The 18,722-nt window shown below is 39.0% G+C and overlaps 3 protein-coding genes across 7 annotated transcripts; 1 reads left to right on the top strand and 2 right to left on the bottom strand.

Moving 5' to 3' along the window:
- Positions 1–37: 37 nt before the first annotated feature.
- On the bottom strand, positions 38–2,013 carry LOC110851864 (origin recognition complex subunit 5). 2 transcript variants are annotated; one of them, XM_022099787.2, is made up of 3 exons: positions 1,831–2,013; positions 1,678–1,751; positions 38–1,613 (listed from the first exon to the last, which is right to left on the bottom strand). In XM_022099787.2, exon 3 carries the CDS (start codon positions 1,597–1,599, stop codon positions 199–201), a length of 1,401 nt encoding a protein of 466 aa, XP_021955479.1. In that variant the 5' UTR covers positions 1,600–1,613; positions 1,678–1,751; positions 1,831–2,013; the 3' UTR covers positions 38–198. The 2 variants fall into 2 exon arrangements, with proteins under 2 accessions (XP_021955479.1, XP_021955480.1); XM_022099788.2 differs by having other exon boundaries at positions 1,678–1,746.
- A 162-nt stretch (positions 2,014–2,175) lies between these two features.
- On the bottom strand, positions 2,176–8,088 carry LOC110851891 (anoctamin-10). Of its 2 annotated transcripts, none has more exons than XM_022099821.2 (14): positions 7,821–8,088; positions 6,619–6,959; positions 6,153–6,546; positions 5,837–6,057; positions 5,705–5,759; positions 5,519–5,589; positions 5,203–5,425; positions 5,020–5,135; positions 4,923–4,937; positions 4,548–4,844; positions 4,043–4,483; positions 2,909–3,946; positions 2,625–2,807; positions 2,176–2,557 (listed from the first exon to the last, which is right to left on the bottom strand). In XM_022099821.2, the coding sequence occupies exons 2-12, from the start codon at positions 6,841–6,843 to the stop codon at positions 3,779–3,781; spliced, it is 2,226 nt and encodes a 741-aa protein (XP_021955513.1). In that variant the 5' UTR covers positions 6,844–6,959; positions 7,821–8,088; the 3' UTR covers positions 2,176–2,557; positions 2,625–2,807; positions 2,909–3,778. The 2 variants fall into 2 exon arrangements, with proteins under 2 accessions (XP_021955513.1, XP_021955512.1); XM_022099820.2 differs by lacking the exon at positions 7,821–8,088 and adding an exon at positions 7,073–7,447.
- A 2,225-nt stretch (positions 8,089–10,313) lies between these two features.
- Positions 10,314–14,316, top strand: LOC110852590. 3 transcript variants are annotated; one of them, XM_035854092.1, is made up of 5 exons: positions 10,314–12,076; positions 12,228–12,707; positions 12,777–13,064; positions 13,146–13,243; positions 13,308–14,316. In XM_035854092.1, exons 1-5 carry the CDS (start codon positions 11,348–11,350, stop codon positions 13,606–13,608), a joined length of 1,896 nt encoding a protein of 631 aa, XP_035709985.1. In that variant the 5' UTR covers positions 10,314–11,347; the 3' UTR covers positions 13,609–14,316. The 3 variants fall into 3 exon arrangements, with proteins under 3 accessions (XP_035709985.1, XP_021956384.2, XP_035709984.1); XM_022100692.2 differs by having other exon boundaries at positions 12,165–12,707; positions 13,149–13,243; XM_035854091.1 differs by having other exon boundaries at positions 12,165–12,707.
- The last annotated feature ends 4,406 nt before the right edge of the window (positions 14,317–18,722 follow it).

The following is an 18,722-nucleotide window of genomic DNA, read 5'->3' as shown; positions in this document are numbered from 1 at the left end:
GATAACTCTCGGAAATCAGACGTAATGCATCACATAATTTATGTGCGTGGCTGTATTTTAAACTTTCTTACAATAAAATTGTCATAAAATTACATGGTTTAAGAAAGTATTTAATATATTGTACATACTTATTCTGAGGGAAAGTTAATCAGTGCAGGTTTATTATTGTTTCTTGTGGTCATTATTGTAAACCCATTTTCAAAGTAGTCGATAAAGGTAATTGTTTAGCTCAAAATCTACACTCTTTGCAATTTTAAGAATGAAATCGTAGTCAGCTAAGCAACGGTACTTGATATTTCCCGAAGTGTCTTCTCCTAGAGATTGAAGGAATTGAGATTGGCAAAGAGATGAGATTTGCATTAGCCAGTCTACGTTGCCCTCGTACGCTTCGGTTCCCCCAGAGCAGTAGGATACCAAAAATGCAAAGATTGACTTGAGACGGTTTTGATCAAAACTTCGTAAAGCTCTCGTTCTTTCAGACACGTTTTCTTGAAGATGTGCCCCCACGTTAAGCTTCATCTTTTTGCCAGTTTTGCGCGTCGATCCTTTCACAAAGAAGCGCTTATCTGATGATGGAGGGTTGTGCGTGGCCAGATATGAGCCAATCAAAATATATCGCGAAAATGTAGGAATATCATCGTATGTCCTTTCTTTTGTACTTGGAACAGTAGTTGTTGTAGTAGTATTAGCAGTGGCAGCCAAAGCCTTACTAACTGTTGATGGTAAATTGGTGCTCTGTGATACAGTCATAGCCGGCGATGCCAAGCTTGTTGTTGCTGTACTGAAACTCTTGTCCCTTTTGTTGTTATCCGTCATGGGCAAAAATTGAGAGTTGAGAGCTTTGAAATCTTCTTTCAACTGAGGAACAACATTTTTCCACACGTTATGAAGACTTTGCCGTTGAATGGTGTGCTGTTTTTGTACAGATTCCCAATTGGAGAGTGTCAGTCGTAATAGTTTCCTTAGATCACGACAACCTTGATAAAATACATTTATAACCATATTAACATATTGGGTGAAAAGCTGTGAATCCGCATTCTTGGGTTTGTAGTATGTCGTTATAATGTCGACAATCTCTTCTTCAGAATATTGCGGAAAATGTATGGTAGGGATGCTCCTCATACTGCAAATTCCACTGAATCCCAATGACGGAACAATACTTGAGAAAACTACAACACACAAATTGCTCTGAATCAGTTCTTGTAATCTGGCAAGCACTTCCAAGATTTCTGAATGATTATCTCTTAAGTACTCGGCCTCATCAATAATTATGACAGTTTTGTCTAGATGTTTTGCGTCGCGGTGATCACACATGGTTCGAAGTTGTCGAACAAAGACAGGCAAATTTTCGCATTTAACTTCTCCATCACGCCAGACCTGCTTGAGCAAGGTTTCGAAAAAGGGCCGCTTTCCACACATAATTTCGATCGCACTGATTTTCGCAACTCGTGTAATGCCGCACTGGCTCAAAGCTGTGCTGAAGACGAGTGATTTTCCGGTGGAGGGGGGACCCCAGATCAACAAGGCCTGGGGAAGATTTCCCTCCATCGCTGCGACCAGGGAGGAAACCTGAGCCTCTCGACAAAGAATCCCCACCATTTTTAGAATTGACACTACAAAGGTAATTAGATTAGAGTAATGCATTCCGCTTGCGTAATGGTAATATCATAATCGTACCTTGACTGTCTGCTTGAAAATAGAGTCAGACCAGAATTTTGGGTGATTCAGATTTGAACTGCTTGTGATCTGGTCTAGTCATTAATATATTACAAAACATTGATACCATTAATACATGAGGGGACAAAAAACAAGCTCTAAATTGATAATTACCGTCAACTGCCGGAAATAGTGAATCTGGGATGTCGACTTATTTCTCAAACTAGATTAGTTATTTTATCTTGTAGTTTCAATTAGTTTTAAACGATAAACGAGGAGAAATTAAGGAACAAATTTGGTGAATCTATCTGCCACTCCAACCCGCCATCAACCACTCTCAGCCGGCAAAATCAGCAGTAAGAAAGAATGTACTGGTGGTGACTTGGTGACTGGAGGCGAGATGAGAACCCAATCCAAAGCGAGACCTGCAGAAGGATGAAGATGCAATCAGAGGCAGTTTGAGATTAGGGGCAAATGAAGTTGAGATGAAAATAAATAACCACACCCAACTAATTGATATATAGTTATAGTTAAAATACTTTAATTGCCATATTCATTAAAATAATTATTTGAGTCAAACAATGCATGATAAACCACTCATTTTCATCAAAAGTAGTGCATAGAGCGGAGTAAAATAAATTATTCAGTTGCAATCAGTCGAAGGTGAGTCGTTGGTTTGGGGTGGGAACAGGAGGGGAAGGGTCAACGCTGCTGCTGGTGGGGGGTGAATTTGAGGAAGGTTCAGTCTTCTGCTGGTCGGCGGGGGGCGTTTCTGGAAGGTTAGACAGGATCACGGCGCCTCCGAACCCGAGAGGAATTGCAAACTGTTGTGACTGACTTTTCGTGAAGGACTGACCCACTCCACCAGAGTATCCGGCCGCCACATTCCCTTGGATCCCGTCTGATACATAAAATAACGGGCAAGGGTCAAACAGCTAGAGTTAAATATTTCCGTATGACACGCTTACATTGTCCTCTATTATTCACTCCCGTGTTGGTAAAGGTTGATGGGGGCCTGCGACCGCTGGAGTACGAGTTGGATTTACTGGAGGTTTGGCTGGCGAGGGGAGAGTACCTGTTGCCCGGGTATAGAATTCCAGCATTGAAACCCACAGATGAGGCGTCCGATCCACTGAAGGAGCCATCCTTTCCTGGCGAACATCAGGAAATATGCACAAATTACATTGACCGGGTTACAGTCTTATAATTAGTTAGAACTAAATCAATACGACGACATGAGAAGGAAACGTACCAACTGCATGGGCGTGACCGTAGTTGGTATTAATGTTGATTCGGTCGTCAAATATTGAGCTGTTTCCAGTAATATTCGCTCCCAGTATCCCAGCAGTGGTGCAAGTCACCATTAAGAATAATCGTATAAGAAACATATCCGTTTATTGTTTGAAAATTTCTTGAAATGTACGACTTCTGAAGATATACGACGGAAATTATGTGAGAGGGAAATAAGAGCAGTAACTTGACCAAGCTAGAACCAATCGCAGACTGGCTAAAGTAGTTTGTGTCATCATTATTACTGCGTTAATGTTATAAGTAATTTATTTAAAGACATGGCATCAAGATATTAATACTCCGATTGGATCCATGTGCATATGTGGGGAATTCCAGGTAGACGTTAAAGAAAGGCAAGTTAAAAAGGTTACAATTTCGACATATTTATGCATGGTCAGACAGACCTAACATACATACTTTGCATGTACAGAGTACTTACATACACACACACAAGTAAGTTGAATATGTCGTATTGAAGATATACAGATCTGTATGTACTTCCTCTAATGAGTTAATGATCAAGGTTTGCATATCTTCAACAGTTATTATGAGTAATAATAAGGACGAAACAAGCAATACGTTGCTGAAATTGACAAGCTTTGAATCAGGCTTTTCATTTAAATTTCATAGATTAATATCAGACAATTTCATAAGTAAACGACTAAATTAAATGTCATGTCATTTGGTTATTATAATATTAGTTCCACTGACCAATCATGGTCGTTGACTAGATATAATTTGTGTAGATAATTGTTAATTAAATTTGTAATTAGCATATACATACTTCCCACATCCAAACATAAAATGTCTCACTCTCACAATCATTACAAATTCACAGATTTTTTCCACTTGCAGCGACCCTTCGTCTAGCGATGGGGGATGATGACCCAATGGAAGTTGTTCCAGGCGAGTCGGTAGCTTTCGGAGAACTAGCTGCTGTTCTAGGCCCATGTATTGTTTTGAAACGGCGAGTAAGTTGTCGTCGGCTTTTAAAGGTTTGCTGCGATATCAAAAAAAGATTTAGTAATACTACAAATAAACAATATTCGACGACAACGAACGATTACGGATGGATGAGTGTTTAAATATCAATCACCTCGTTCTTTAGCGCTTGTCTACTTTGATACTCCAATCGTGCCATTGCCATTTTTACTTGATAGGGGACATCCGGGATTAGCTGACGTAATGCGAGAGTTAAAGCTAGCAGACAATGTTCAATAACCACGAAAAGAAGTAACCATTCAGCTGGCCTGAGTGTTGGTGAAAGCGCTCGTAGTTCTGGTGAAAGGCAGAGCAGTCCACAATTGGTCATAATGGCCACTGCTCCCATCACTTCAAATGCAATTTGCCAAGCTCCAATATCCTTGGTTCGTTTAGCAATTGGACGCTGAAATACTTTACAGAGCTTAAACGCATCTGCACGGATCTCAAGAACATTATTAAAGATGGCCCATGAAGCAGCCAGCGGATAAACTGAAGAAAATAGGAACACATATCCAAATTGTATAAACATTTCCAAATAGTCGTCAAAGGTTCCCTGTTTGTGAATAAACGTAATTTATTTATCAAATCCCTTTGTTTGATGATATCACTGAACGAACCTCGTAAGGATCTTGTTCTCCTTCTGCTTTGGACTTGTCAATTCTGGGGTCTGTGGCGTCCAAAGTTTGCAACCCTAAACTTGCAGGATTCCAAATACTGTCCTCCGTGGATGCATTATTATTCTCTTTTGATCCCTTCAAAACCTCGTCTTCATCAGTCATAATTTTGGCAAGTTTAGGGTATTTCCGAATCAGAAATTGGACCCCTGACGTGTACGCCTTACGAATCAGAAGTGGAAGGATAGCTTCTTGGAAATGGCTGATCGCTTGTAGAATTATCAACATGACGAATACTTGCTGCTCAGACAAACACATTATTAATCCCCAAATATTATTCTGTAAATTGCATACAAGAAGAAATATAACTAGTCTTACATATTTCAGCATTTCCTGCACAGAATACGGAAACATGATTAACTACATTACGTTCTGGATATAAATAATTAACATTTTTATGCATATGTTAACTTACAAAATCTTGGAGGTAGAAAGCAATGTAAAACAAACTCATAAAGTTATTGACGAATTCAAATAAGACGAGTTTGGTGACCCGGTGTCTTTCGAATTGCGATTGTGTACGATGATTCTCTGATAAAACAATAGACATGGTTAAAATTAATTCAAGGATTTTCTATGCATAACGTCTGCCACATACCCCACTCTGTCAGAAAAGATGCTAATTGTCGGTAATAAAAATTCATCAAGTAGACGAGAATGGCGTATACAATGCTTGGGACATAGACCAAGATGGCAGCGAGCTTTGATCCATTTTCGTGTTGCATCTCTACCAGAATCTCTTCAATCCAAAACGAGTATAACATAATGTAAAAGGCTCCAAAAAGACAGACAAGGACAATCGGAAACGAAACCCCATAAACCTTATAAAAACAAATGCGGAAACGGTAATATATTTGATGGCATATGATTATACATATCAGCAGATATTCATTTCCTATTTATTTTTAGCTCACTTTTACGGCTGTTTTCCACCACGGATATTTCGGTTGATATCTCCCAGTCACTGGATCCATACTCATTTTTCCTGTATGTACAATAAGGGAAAAGATAGATATATTTGTAACAATGTTTTTTGTCGCACTCTTCTGTGATGTATAAAACTGATAATAAATTGTGTAGAAATTGGTTCGTCGTCGTACCCCGAAAATTGGATCTCGGATCTTCCCACTTGGTCATTCTTAGGGTCCCCCATACCTATTTTTAAAGGAAGGTCGCATCATATTAAGCACGAGGGCATGAAGAATTAATAAACTATATTAATGTCCTCTTACATAGGCTAGTTCAGAACACTTTCTCTTCCATAACTCAAGCGTCACGGTGACCCATACGACGTTGAAAATACAGAAAAATATTAGGCTATAGTTCGACGCAGAGTCTGGAAAGAATAGGTGCAGAATTCCCAACATTGCAGGAGCGCAAAGTGATGCTGTGTAAAATCCCAAGAATGAGAAATAGAGCGATATCGACTCTCCAAAATATTTTCGAATTTCCTCTAAAATAAAACAATTCAATACTCTTCAATGAGCAAGTCATCAGAGGAGGTATTTCAGATATACATATGTGTAAGGGTAGTCTAGTATTTATTACCAAAGGGTTGTGCCTGAAAAAATGCCCAGTACCACTTGTCGCCCAAACTAGTCAGTTCTGCATCATCATGAAGTGGATAATACGACGTTATCAGTGACTCTGTCAAAAATGTTTGAAATATCGATTGCCCAACAAAAATGGACAAACTAGGACATCCTGGTACGCAACTTTCTCCTGCAATGGACCGCAGGTTCTCCAACTCATGAATCACAATCATTTGCTTTTCTGCAGCAGTGAGAAGATTGTCCAGGTTAATATCAGAATGGAGAAAGTTGTCCAGATCTCCAACCGTGAATTCGCGGAGTTGTCCTTGACAGTCTACCTTCTTCAGTTCCATGTATTCGGCTAATTCTAGAAATTTTAACTTTGATGCTGACACATGTAAAACCAGACTCTGCAATATAAATATCGATAACGTTAATAACTGAATACTCCTTATTTTCATTGGAATATGCTGTGAGCTGACCTCCTTTTTGCGACCTCCATAAGGTTCACATCGAACGAGTAGCTCAGCGCCACCCTCACCTTTCTTTCCAGTGATTTTTCGCACCAGCCAAGAAACTGCGGCAGGCTGGATGTTGGGCGACAGTCGAAGGACGAGATAGGTTGGGGGAAATGCTGTGAAGGAAGTTTGGCTGTCCAGGTCGCCGTAGTCCACCATTCCATTCTCCTCCTCAGACCGTGGTCCCATGTCGACCTCGTCTTCGTCACCTCCGCTACTGGTCCAACGCACTTCCGGTCTTACAAGAGTATTCTCTGTCAGAGGCTTCTCCGCTGTTGGTACTGATACTGGCGACGTTCCTAATTCTGCAAGGAACACAAAAGTTTTGTCTGATTATCTGGTGCAATGTGCAGCTCATCAAGTAGAAGTTAAGTCGACTGGTCTAGTCAGTTATGATTATTCATAATTCCAAAAGTACCCGAGCGACTGGGAAAGCCGGAAAAGCGATTTCGCAACCTTGATGACCGTCGTAAACCCTCCTCTCCCCCCACCGGCATTGCACCCATGCGAACTTTCTCCATCACACTTCTGCTAACTATTACCAAATATTATTGTCACTACCACTAACTGACTGAGTAAATGATTGCCCATCATGTGTACCTAATCAATGTAACAAAGTCAAGTATTGTGAATTACAATTTGTGATGAACTGATAATAGTCACTCATTATTTTCGGAGATAACTCGATAACTAAACCTTAATATCAATATTTGTGAATAAACCAGATAACCTAATCGGTAATGTCAAATGCAATGCTCATCACGGCATACCGGATACTGGATGCCCTTTAAACGATATTCTGAACAACGAGAATCTCGTTACGAGATGCACTTTCCAAATGTTTACAAAGTCGAGCAAAGTAAAACGATTGGAACCTAAATTGGGAGTCGGCGAGGGCAAAGTGATTCAGGTGCAACAGGTGTGCAATGCATGTTGTAAAAACGCTGATATCGATGACCACGGTATGATCCAGTGACTTCAAACCATAATAATAATTATTACCTTTGGTCCATTTATATGAAATTAAATATTGGTTCAAGTAAACATACATACATATATTGCATACGAATTATTCCATGCACCAAGTGCATGTTGCTATAATTGTTATTAATTACTAACAATTATAATGTAGATGTATGTTATTGATCTTATCTGAATGTCATTACCTGAATATTCTACTGAAGAGATTGCCGTATTTTCAAGAGCAGTGCTTCAATATTTACTTATCACCATCCGCACAAGTTTCACTGTTATGGAAGATTTTTGTTAAGAGTGTGATTTTCGACATTTCTTTAGCAAAATCAGAAATGAATTAATGGCTGCATAACATTTATTTTGATACCGATCCACCTTGTTCAAGACCAATGCAGTTTGAAAACTAAACTGATTTTCTTGGACGTGCTCCAATTCGGAGGCGTTTTGACGGAACAGAGTCAGTTGTGCGATGGCTCATAGATAAATATATATGCATACTCGACCCTGCTATGCAAATAATTATTCTGTGATTGATAACACGGATAAAGGTAGGAAGTGTGTACATTTAGCAGATTCCTAGATAAATACGGATACTTCTCATGTACGATGTACTTACTAGTGCAAATTCTCAAGATCAGAAAAATTCTACGAGACACTCAGACATGCAATGGTAATAAGGATGGGAACATTTCTCGTGTCGTTGACTAAAAGTAGAAAGCCGACATATATTCAATAGAGAATGAGAATCAGAGTGTAATGTATTCCTGTTTATCTCATATTGTCACATTAATTCCTATTTGCACGGTATTAGAGAGTGCCGATAAGAAAGCAGCATAATGCATGAACTCCAAATTGTAATATTTACAAACAATTTTCATTATTTTTGATTTTAACACTACTTCTATCCTTGTGGAAACCAAATTTATTTAGAAATCAAATACGTAAATCCCGAATAATGCCAAAAATTGTTACCCAGCCGGGAATCGAACCACGGCTCCCTTGAATTCATGTCAAGTGCTCTGACCTCTGAGCTACTAGGGCAATTAGTAACATTATAGGGACTTTTACTGATATTTGTCTGTGGCCTTTTTCTGTGAATTTCTACTTTGTGGGTGTGGCGGGCGCAAATGTGGCCATGGAGTCAAACCACTTCAGGGTTTTAGTACACTGATAGGACCCTACCACATATCCAAAGGGCATCGAGATCTGTGAAGGGCAGGTGGTGACGCTCTCCTCCTGAGAGCAGGACTCGTAATGAACGATGTGCATATAATTTTGTGATTTATTTTTGGTATACAAACCATTACAAAACACGAACTTAATAAACTCGGAAAATTTTCCTATTTTAATTCATATTGTTTGTTACGATTAGTTTTACGAGATAACAAGACGCAAGACGGACAGACGGACATAACGGGTACATAAGCCCTGATTCGGGCTAAAACCCTAAATTTAGTTAAATTTTTCACCAATGCATAGTATGCATTGCATACTATGTATGCACGTGCATAATACAAATTGTATATTTGACAAAAACTGGCGTAAAGTGCATTAGTAAAATGCATTTGGTACAGTAAAATTCTATGCAAAATGGTCGGTTTGACCGATAACAGCGAGCTTGACTCGGGCTGCACACTGGAGATTTCAAGTTCAATCTTCGAAATAGTACCCTCGAAATTTTTAGCTTAAAAAATCAAGCTAAAAATTACGATGATTTCATCTTTAAGAATTAAGTCTCTATGTCTGCCCGTTCAAAAGTTATTAAAGGTCAAAGTAGTTGGTGTATTTGTAAGGGACTTTTACACCAACTACACTGGAGAGCAGATGTCATCGCCCAAGAGAAAGTTTGCCGTTTGATTTCTCATAACTTTTTGAAAATAACAGATTTTCCAGAATTTTTTTCTGCGTTTTGTAAACTATTAATTATGTAATTTAATATCCAATAACTAAGTATCAAAGAGTCTTCTTAAAAGTTTATAGTTTTCATCACAAGTGAGTAGATTAGATAAAAAGTAAAAACGGCAGGTGCAAAAGTGATCGCCAAAACGAATAAAACATTTAATATTTCTACAATTTTAAGTTTTAAATGAAAGCATTAACACTTAGTACGTTGTTGGACCTCTATTTGAAAATATGACAGCCTATCAGCGACGTTACATGGACGCAACCAATGTCTGAGGGATATCAGGGTCGACGTCACTCAAGGGGGCTTAGATTTCTGCTTTCACGTCAGCTATGCTCGAAATTGAGCGTTTTCGGATGTCTAAATATATGTGCTCCCCACCTCTGCTCAGTAGGATTGAGATTCAGTCTTTCCTGATGCGATTCGAGAACATTAATCTTGTTGGTCACAAGAATTCACAGGTGGACTTGGCCGTCCGTTTATGTTCGCGCTCCTGCTGAAAGGTGTAGCACCCTGCAAAGGGAAGTTTTGCTGCTGATTGTTAAACATTTCTCTTTAGTAGGTTCTGGTACAAAATTTGGTGCTTGGTAGAATTGATGAATTCGTGCGTACCAGCCCCCGCGAAGCTGAACACCCAGATATCATGACGCGTCCTCCGCCATAATTTAAGATGGTGTTGAGATTTTTTAGTTTGACAGATTCTCCGACTTCTCTCCATACTCAAACCCTTCCATCCGACCATAAAACACTAAATTTACTCTAAACACACAGGAGAGTGATTCGCAAAAATTTTAATCTTTATTTGTGTGTTGCCTTGCAAATTTTAATATTTTCTATTGGTGCGTTTTTGATATGTAGGCTTCCTCCTGGCTCTATAATTTTTTTGAGCACTGAGTTTCGATATTCCCCAGCTTGCCCAACCACTTGATACTTTTCTAACATCATTTTCTACTTCACCAGAAATTTTGGGAGACGAAAGTTTTGGATTATTGGTCACTTTTCGAGCAAATATTTTCTACTCGCCTGTGATGAAACTTGGTGGACGTCCTGCTCGTCGCCTATTTTCAATTGATCCCGTTAATTTGTAACGTGAAATCATGTCACGGACAGTTGACGAGATTTTTTGACCAACTCAGCAATTTCTTGTTGCGTCTTCCCCCCATTTTCGTAGTAATGAATGACCAAATCTTGAATAGCGACTGTTGTTTCATTATTGGGCATTTTCTTCTGGGATATATTTTTTTAATTGAAGTGGAATTATTTTATATATACATCAATAGTAGGTGTACTTAAAAATTAAAAAAGTTGTTATCCTACTTTGGTAATTTTAAAAGTGCTATCATTTTAATTGTTTGTGGCGATGACTTTTGCACCGGTGCTCATTTCTTAACTTCACGCTATGGGTCCGTACGGAGTGAAAAAAAATCTTACAACAAATTTTCTTTAGTGAATGTTTGTGTACTAATTTGTCTTCAAAATGAGATAACGACCTTTCAAAAATTCCCCGTACTTACTGAGAAACTATGATTTAAATTGTGCTTGTGGTTTTGGGCGTTCACATTTGCTCTCCAGTGTATTTTAAAAATAATTATTTTATTTGTAACTCGACCATTTGTCGCAACCGTTAAGGGTAACTAGGCACTAAAAGTCAAGCAATCGTGGAGTCGTTGTCATTTATCAAACGACGAAATTACTCCCCCTCCAAAAAATCTCGTCGCTCATTATTTTGCATACGGTTAATCTTACATTCCACCATGACTGATAGTTGAACACATTTTATCCAAAATCTTGTGACCTGGCTTAAAATTCATAATAATGTCATCTCTGTTTGAATCATTCCGTGGAGTTTTCAGATCCAGGACTTCAACAAACCAAAATGACAATGACGACAACGCCTCTGAAACCGCAAATAAAAGCACACCCGAGACAAAAACAATGGTGTCTGAAAGCGTGGAGGCCGATCTGGATTCTGGGAACCAAGGAGTAGTGCGCAAACCTTATTTCAAAGCGCCCCCAAATGAAGATTCCCCATATGTTTCCGAAGTTAATTCAGCTCAACTATCCTTCGAAAATATTCCTCCAGGCTTGGTATGCATTACTGAGTCCCCGGAAACAGGAATTCTGTATCAAGTTCCTCAAGGGCTTCCACCACGACAGCCTCTTGCATCGAATAGTCACCCAAATCGACCAAAATCGGCTACAGCCCAAGTTATGACACGAATGACGATCCTCCACAACGAACAAGCCCCACAACAGCACGACACGCGGGATGATGACGAAGATGACGACGAAAAGTGGGACAAGGACGACGAGCGGATGGCCACACTGATGGCACAAATTCCTTGTCAAATCACTCAGAGTGGTCATCTTTTCTCCAAGTCTTTCACAACGCTGCCTAAACCAGCAGCACAAAGTCGATCATCTCACTTGCAAATGTCAAAAAAGTCGTCAACTAGAGTGTTTTACAACATGGCGGAAATTGGAGTCGTCCCTCGACCTCAAACGAGTCCGCAATTTCCAACACAGTCAAGTCAATTGCATCAGGTGCATATCTTATCTTTTAGCTCATTAAATATGTATCTCCAGATTCAAAGTAAATGTCTGAATTTCTTAATCTCTATCCTTTCATAAGACGGTAGAACCTGATCATCTAGCTGTTCATAACGACGCGACTAAAGTTATTGATCCTTCTCAGACATCCTCGACAACCGCAGAAAACCACATTTCTTCTGAGGACCAAGAAAATAAGTTGGGCGAGTCCGATACTACTTTCCGTCTTAGCACGTCGAGTGATCACCACAATGCAGATCACAAAACGGAATCGGAGCTTCTTGACTTTGGTCCACCAGCGTTTACCATTCCCATAAAAAATGATTCAAAGTCTCTTCACAAACTCCCCACCAGTTCGCGATCCGAGTCCTCCGAGACTGTTCAGTCAATCGTTGCCAACATAATTTCCGAGGAGGGGGACGACTTCAAGGAGCGGTACTCCGAATGGATTGCAGACACCCTTCATGAAAGAATGGACAAGATGCGACAGCGACTCAACACCCAATTCAATTCCACAATGGAACAGCTAAAGATTTCAAAGGACGAGGAAATTCAATCCTTGCATCAGTTTTATAAACACAAGCTAAAATTAGCTGAAACGTCTTCTCATCAATTTCAACAACTGGTATTATAATTCGTCTGAGCGTGGCTTTTAATAATCCCATGTTCCTTATGTCTCTAAATTGATGCTTAGATAAGGTCGATGGAGGCTGAACATCGTAGAACTCTGCAAGGGAAGGATGACATAATTCTAAAGTTGAGTAATGAGTTGGGCCATGCAGGCCAGAATTTTGTGCACGAGTTGGAAAAACAACGGACCCTCATCAAAGCGGAAGTGGAAAGGGAGAAGACTGAGCTGGTCACTCAACAAGGCGAAAACATTCAGAGGATTTTGGGAACCGTCGCCGACACTAATGCAACGCCACTGACGACGCACGGTGACTCGAGCCTGTTCCTCCCCAGCCATATGGAACTTACCACGGTAAACTTGCCACCAATTCAGCATAAATTGACATATTGTGGTGATAATAAAAATATGAGTTTAAAATATAATCAAATTCAGCAGAATGATTGGTCATCACAGGATCATGTCCGCTATTCGACGGAGACGAATTCACAAATGGACTTTTTATATGAGAAAATTGCAAATCTCCAAAAAACGTACGTGTACAACCTTGACAAATTACGATGAATAATCTGAAACTAATTTTGCATTTGCCTACAGACTAGAATCCTTGACTCAGGAGAAAGAACTAATGTCCAAACTCCACAGTGAAAATCTATCCTCGATTATGAGCCATTCCGAGCAGTCAATTCAGGAGTTGACAAAACAATTGCAAGCTGCAAATGACAAGTTGGCCAACTTGAAGAAACGACACGAACGGGAGATAAAAGATGCGAAAGTGACGTTGCTCAACAAGGAAACGCTCTACAACAAGACCTTCATCGAACTCAAACGGAAATACGGAGACAAAATTGATGGATTGTCCAAAATCATTCAGAAAATTGAATCCACTTACGCGTAGATATTTGGCCACACAACTTGAAGTATTTCGTAATTTTTAGATACAACTTGTGATTTATTCGTGCTATAGTTTATCTCGAAAAATAAATATCAATTTATTTCACCGACCGACATAACGTAATTTTAATGAAAAATCAGTAGTGGAAAGTGTGAACATTTCTTTGATAATTTGTGTTCTCGTTGTTCCGTTTGTTTTGTGGAGCAGTGGAGGAAGAAGAGTGCGCCATAAGATTAACGAGAGGATGGACTCGGTCAGTGGACATTTGATGCATATTTTGTACTGTTTGCTCTGCTTTGTGCACCTGGTTGATGATTCGCAGATAAATAACAACATTGTAATTGAAAATGATAGTCCAACCATTAATAAATACATTTCTGTATCAGTCACGGTCCAAAACGTGTAAAAGTGAGAGCAGATTTGATACATTATTAGTTTATAAATTCATAATAGAGAGTAAAATAGATTAATTAGCCGTGGATTAATTCTTGAAAGTTAAACTTTTTATGATCTTTTTAGAAATTATACATAATTGGATATTGAGACAGTGCTATGTGCCGGAGCCACCTGTATAACTAACTAACTCAAACCTCAGCAATTTATATTTAAGTTTAAACACGTGATACTTTTGATTACGTGTTAATTCAGTTTCACTTAATAATGAAAATAATTAATTGAATCTTTCGAATAAAACGCAACTTGATGAAACTATGTTAAGTGGAGTGGATAGTGTCCCTAATTCTGTTTCCTTAATTTCCTTATGGCGACGCGATCTAATGACTATCTATGCATACTTCTGTATGAAGCAATAATGACCAGTAGTATTTCATAGAAGATGCCTCATCTGGCTGGTTATGAAACCTTGGGACTGAAGTTTGCATGCACATAAAAAATAGTGCACGATTCTTGACAAAAAAGGGGAGAAAATGGCCTAATTTGAAGTATGGTGGAGGACCGATTCATCAATCCAACGCTGCTTATTGCGCACCATCGTCCTACAATTAGAAATTAAATTGTACTGTAATGCTGACAAAACGAACGGTCGCCAAAATAAAACATGGTGCGTGATTACACACATTGCAAAACAGCGTTTATCTGAAAAACGTACACATGAATTTTTAGGCTACTGAGCCGTCGTATAAGCAATGCGATGAAAACTACTTGAGTTGAGTAAACAATTGTCCACCTGTGTTTTGGTCACAATTAGATTTAAAGTTTGAAATTGTTTAAAAAAGCGTTGTTAGAAGTCGCCGACGCCAAGCTGTCTGGCTCGTCAACCTTTGTCACACACATAATTTGGTTTTAAACTCACTAATAAATTATCCCTGCACAAAAGCGTACGCAGGTATTAAAAGGATTAAATATGCGTTGTAGAACCGAATCCCATGCACATCCATGTTCTCACTCAAATTTGTACTAGTAACATAAAAAAGACCCTGGTTCAAAGTTATGGATATGAAAAAATGATTTATTTCTTTGAGTGGATGAAATTCCCGTCACTTTTTGGGACCTTTGCTGGACAGCTTAAAATCACTCTCCATTTGATGTGGCAAAGGTTTGCTTGCTGCACACAAAAAGTTTGATTTGTTGAGATCCAGAACAAAGAGACACCTGAGAGTCTCGAATTATGTGTACAACACAAAGCTACATATACATATCCAAGCAGCCAGAATATTTATGTAGAAGGTTTATTACCATTTCCCTGCAAAACAAAAACCCATTATTTCAGTTCAGGCTCTTTCATTGGTCTTTGTTTGGGTCACTCGAATATTATTGGATTTTTCTTTAGTTTTCCATGTTACTATTTATCATCGGACAGATTCCCCTCCCATGATCCACACCTCCTCAGTATAAGCAGCAGCACTGTTTTATTATGCACCCGTTTTTTTAGGTTTTGTAGTTTTATGTCAATGATACAAAGTTGGCAATAATAGTGATTGTAATAACATGAGGGTAAAGAATCCTCAGGAATGTTGACTTTGACTTTGACTATACATACATGCACATATATTTACTTATTTCCATGCGTAGTATCTCATCTCGTTTTAAGAAAACTTCATTCATTCTCACAGTAACAACATATTTAGCAGATGTAGATAGACGAATCTGGTTGATTTGTAAAGTTCTTTGTTTTGGCACTTGATAATTAATTCCAGAACGCAGTTGGCAGAGGGAAGTATTAATATGCAGCAAATGGTCTGTCAGTGGTAGGGAGAGCGAGCATGAAAAAGTAAGTATGCCAGTCGCATAAGTAGTCAATCATTCGTAAATTCTTCTTGAAGTTGACAATACAATTGCTGCAGCAGCCTCAGGAACATATCAGTCAACTCCTCGTCGGAAGGTCGTTTGGCCGTGATCTTGAAAATCAAGGTATGTAAGCAGTTGAGCCAAGCAGGACTGGCTGGACAATGGGAAGGACGCGATGGAACCTTAATTATAATAACAATGATGATTTCTTACTGGACACACATCACACAAACGGTGTAACTGACCGAAAGAAATCAGTGCGTCCAAACTGGCTTAGCCACTATTATTAATGCTGCTTAGGTCTAATCTACGCTCTGTGGTCCAGAAATTTGCATATTAAGATATTTTCTTGTCGAATCTATTTGTTTGTTGGTGGTGGGGCAAGTGTAAATAGTAGGTAGACTGGTAAATCATTAATTGCTGTTGTGCGTTGGATTCTTTGGTAAGTAATTGATATGCAGCGAATGTACTTGTGCTCGTAATTTGAATGGGGTGTATTAAATGAAAAAAAAATCTTAAATTTAATGGGATCTTAAATCAGACGCTGCAAGCTTACATTTAATCTCGTTGAATTGTATTGCACACAAGACAAACAAGTTGCCAACCTTGGCTCGGATTACGGAGAGTATAAATGTACAATTATATATGTACAGACTGGACGTCAAAGGAATTTTGTCCGGTAACGCCACTGGACGGGACACTAATTTTATAACGGCCAATATGAAAACACGATATTTTGAATAACTTTCCTGAGCTAAGCATGTTATTTTCAAAACATGCATTCACAATTCACATAAACAATTATTTTTAGACAATTTTTAAACAATTATTTCATGTATGCATAATGTACGCCTCTACGCACCATCATACTCATCCAATGGTATCCATAAAATGACCTGGACTTTTAGTGTCATCAAATTGTGCAGGTATTTTAGCAGAGATGAGTGAGAGTTCTCTTGCTCTGGTGACCGATTACACAAAAATGACACATGACACATGATCCACTCAAGTGGGATACATTGATATTATGTACACATCACCGATTACGACAGAAGAAGAACGGAATTGCTCACAAAAAAACAACCCTTCCTCAATCTCTAAGGCTTAACGATGATTGTTGGTTTTAAAAGTTTAAGAATCTCAAAATTTCCACTCGGGCCTATTTTTCCTCATTGGCATTAATTCCATAATATTCTCTTAATACCTGCTGCGTGTGTTACGACTACGAGGAAGAGGTTGAACTGGTACATCACTATGTCGACTTGGCTGGTAAAGTAGCCAGCTAGAGGAAGAAAATATCTAGTAGGCTATTACCTAACGATGAGTTGTTGCTTGGACGGAGAGTCTATATTTGTGTTGTGAAATCTTGGACGACGGCAGTTTGGTGTTGAAACGCAGGATTATTTCTTCAAGATTTCAAATGAGAAGACAACTCACTCTTCTGAATCCGAATCGTCTGACAACTTTGAGCCCCTCTTCAGCTCAACAATTATCTCATTCTCGACTAAAAACAGATTTTTAAAGCATCAAAAGCATCATGATCGGGTCGGGAGAAGCTCAGTGTAAAAAATGAAACCTCTTTTGCTTCTTTTTCTCATCCCCTCGTGTAGTTTTACGTGTATGCTTGAATAACCGTCGTATCTAATCAACTTTTGGAATAATAAACCTGTAAAGAAAAAAAATTCTCATCCATCCTGAAACCCGTCAACCATTGTAATGTAAATTAAGAAAAAGGTCTTCTTCTCTAATGCCACGAGTGGAAGAAGAGTTCGAAGAAGAGTATTTTTAAAGAAATATGTCTCTTACAAAGTGCATTTTCCATCCACGACTGAAAATATAGAATTCGGAGAAGGTAATGGAACATCATTTGCCACTTCGCATTTATTGGTCAAGTCCCAAGAAAAGTGAAATAAATTCCGATTCAAAAATCTGTCGTCAATGATTTGAACCCTTCTTTGTCTAAATCACTCGCTGGTCTTAACTAACGAAGAATAACATCACTCAACCTGTCCAATAAAATGGAACACCTCCTCGGACGGTAGATGCTGTACATGCGTAAGCATATGTACGCACGTATCTCTGCCTTCCTTCCTATGACCACTCGACCAAAAACACCATGCGCTGACTGACTGACTGACCCAGAAATACATTACGTATATCGGACAGAAATTGCTTTCCTCCAAAAAAGTCAAATTAGGAGGATAAATTCTCCTGGCTCTCATCTATCTAATCACGTAATGCAATGCGGGATTGTGGAAAAAGTCCTTGCCCTTTGTTGACTACACTTTTCTAACCTTGCGTCCCACAGTCCACTTCTTGTAGAACAGCGTCGTTGTCGAAATGATTTGGGAAGAGGAACACTTTACTTCCTATAATACTTTCTACGCTGCCTAGGAAGGGTTATACACAGTCAACCAGTATCTGACAAGAGTCGTGTCCCCCCATCATGCAATCCATGCCGGTTGATTTTTTTTCAAACTTGTATAACTAAAGTGTAATTAGAATTAGAATGGGCCCGAACGCATGGTGAGTTGGCCACTATAAGCAGCATAATATTATCCGACTGCTTTTTTATCCAAGCTAAAAGGTGCTGTTGCAGTCCATGTCAGGTGTGGTTTCCTATAAAGTAGGCACTTAAACTCGGCTTAACTCACGGGATAGTCGACAGATTGTTTTGTTCGCTTTTTTTACCAAAAACCGTGTTGAGGAGCATTCACAACACAATGTTGAATGTGATGCTGTCTCAAATTAATGAGGGAGGTGTGGGAATGACTAAGTTTTGCAACTACTTGAAAAACTTTAGTGCTGGACGGTGTCCCAAGATGAATGGTCAACACTAATTTTGAGATCCAGAACTAAGCCAGTAATTC

Source organism: Folsomia candida, unplaced genomic scaffold, assembly GCF_002217175.1.
Source record: "Folsomia candida strain VU population unplaced genomic scaffold, ASM221717v1 Fcan01_Sc007, whole genome shotgun sequence".
NCBI lineage: Eukaryota > Metazoa > Arthropoda > Collembola > Entomobryomorpha > Isotomidae > Folsomia > Folsomia candida.
Note: the sequence above shows the minus strand (reverse complement) of the source record. Positions and strands in the feature narration are given on the sequence as shown.

Excerpts from the sequence above, each read along its gene's own strand:
- LOC110851864 (XM_022099787.2), bottom strand. The coding sequence starts at position 1,599 with ATGGTGGGGATTCTTTGTCGAGAGGCTCAGGTTTCCTCCCTGGTCGCA.
- LOC110851891 (XM_022099820.2), bottom strand. The coding sequence starts at position 7,175 with ATGGAGAAAGTTCGCATGGGTGCAATGCCGGTGGGGGGAGAGGAGGGT. Across the intron at positions 6,547-6,618 it reads ATGGAGGTCGCAAAAAGGAG|AGTCTGGTTTTACATGTGTC; the intron begins GTCAGCTCACAG and ends TTTATATTGCAG. Across the intron at positions 4,484-4,547 it reads GAGAACAAGATCCTTACGAG|GGAACCTTTGACGACTATTT; the intron begins GTTCGTTCAGTG and ends ATTCACAAACAG.
- LOC110852590 (XM_035854091.1), top strand. The coding sequence starts at position 11,348 with ATGTCATCTCTGTTTGAATCATTCCGTGGAGTTTTCAGATCCAGGACT. Across the intron at positions 12,708-12,776 it reads CTCATCAATTTCAACAACTG|ATAAGGTCGATGGAGGCTGA; the intron begins GTATTATAATTC and ends ATTGATGCTTAG. Across the intron at positions 13,065-13,145 it reads GCCATATGGAACTTACCACG|CAGAATGATTGGTCATCACA; the intron begins GTAAACTTGCCA and ends AATCAAATTCAG.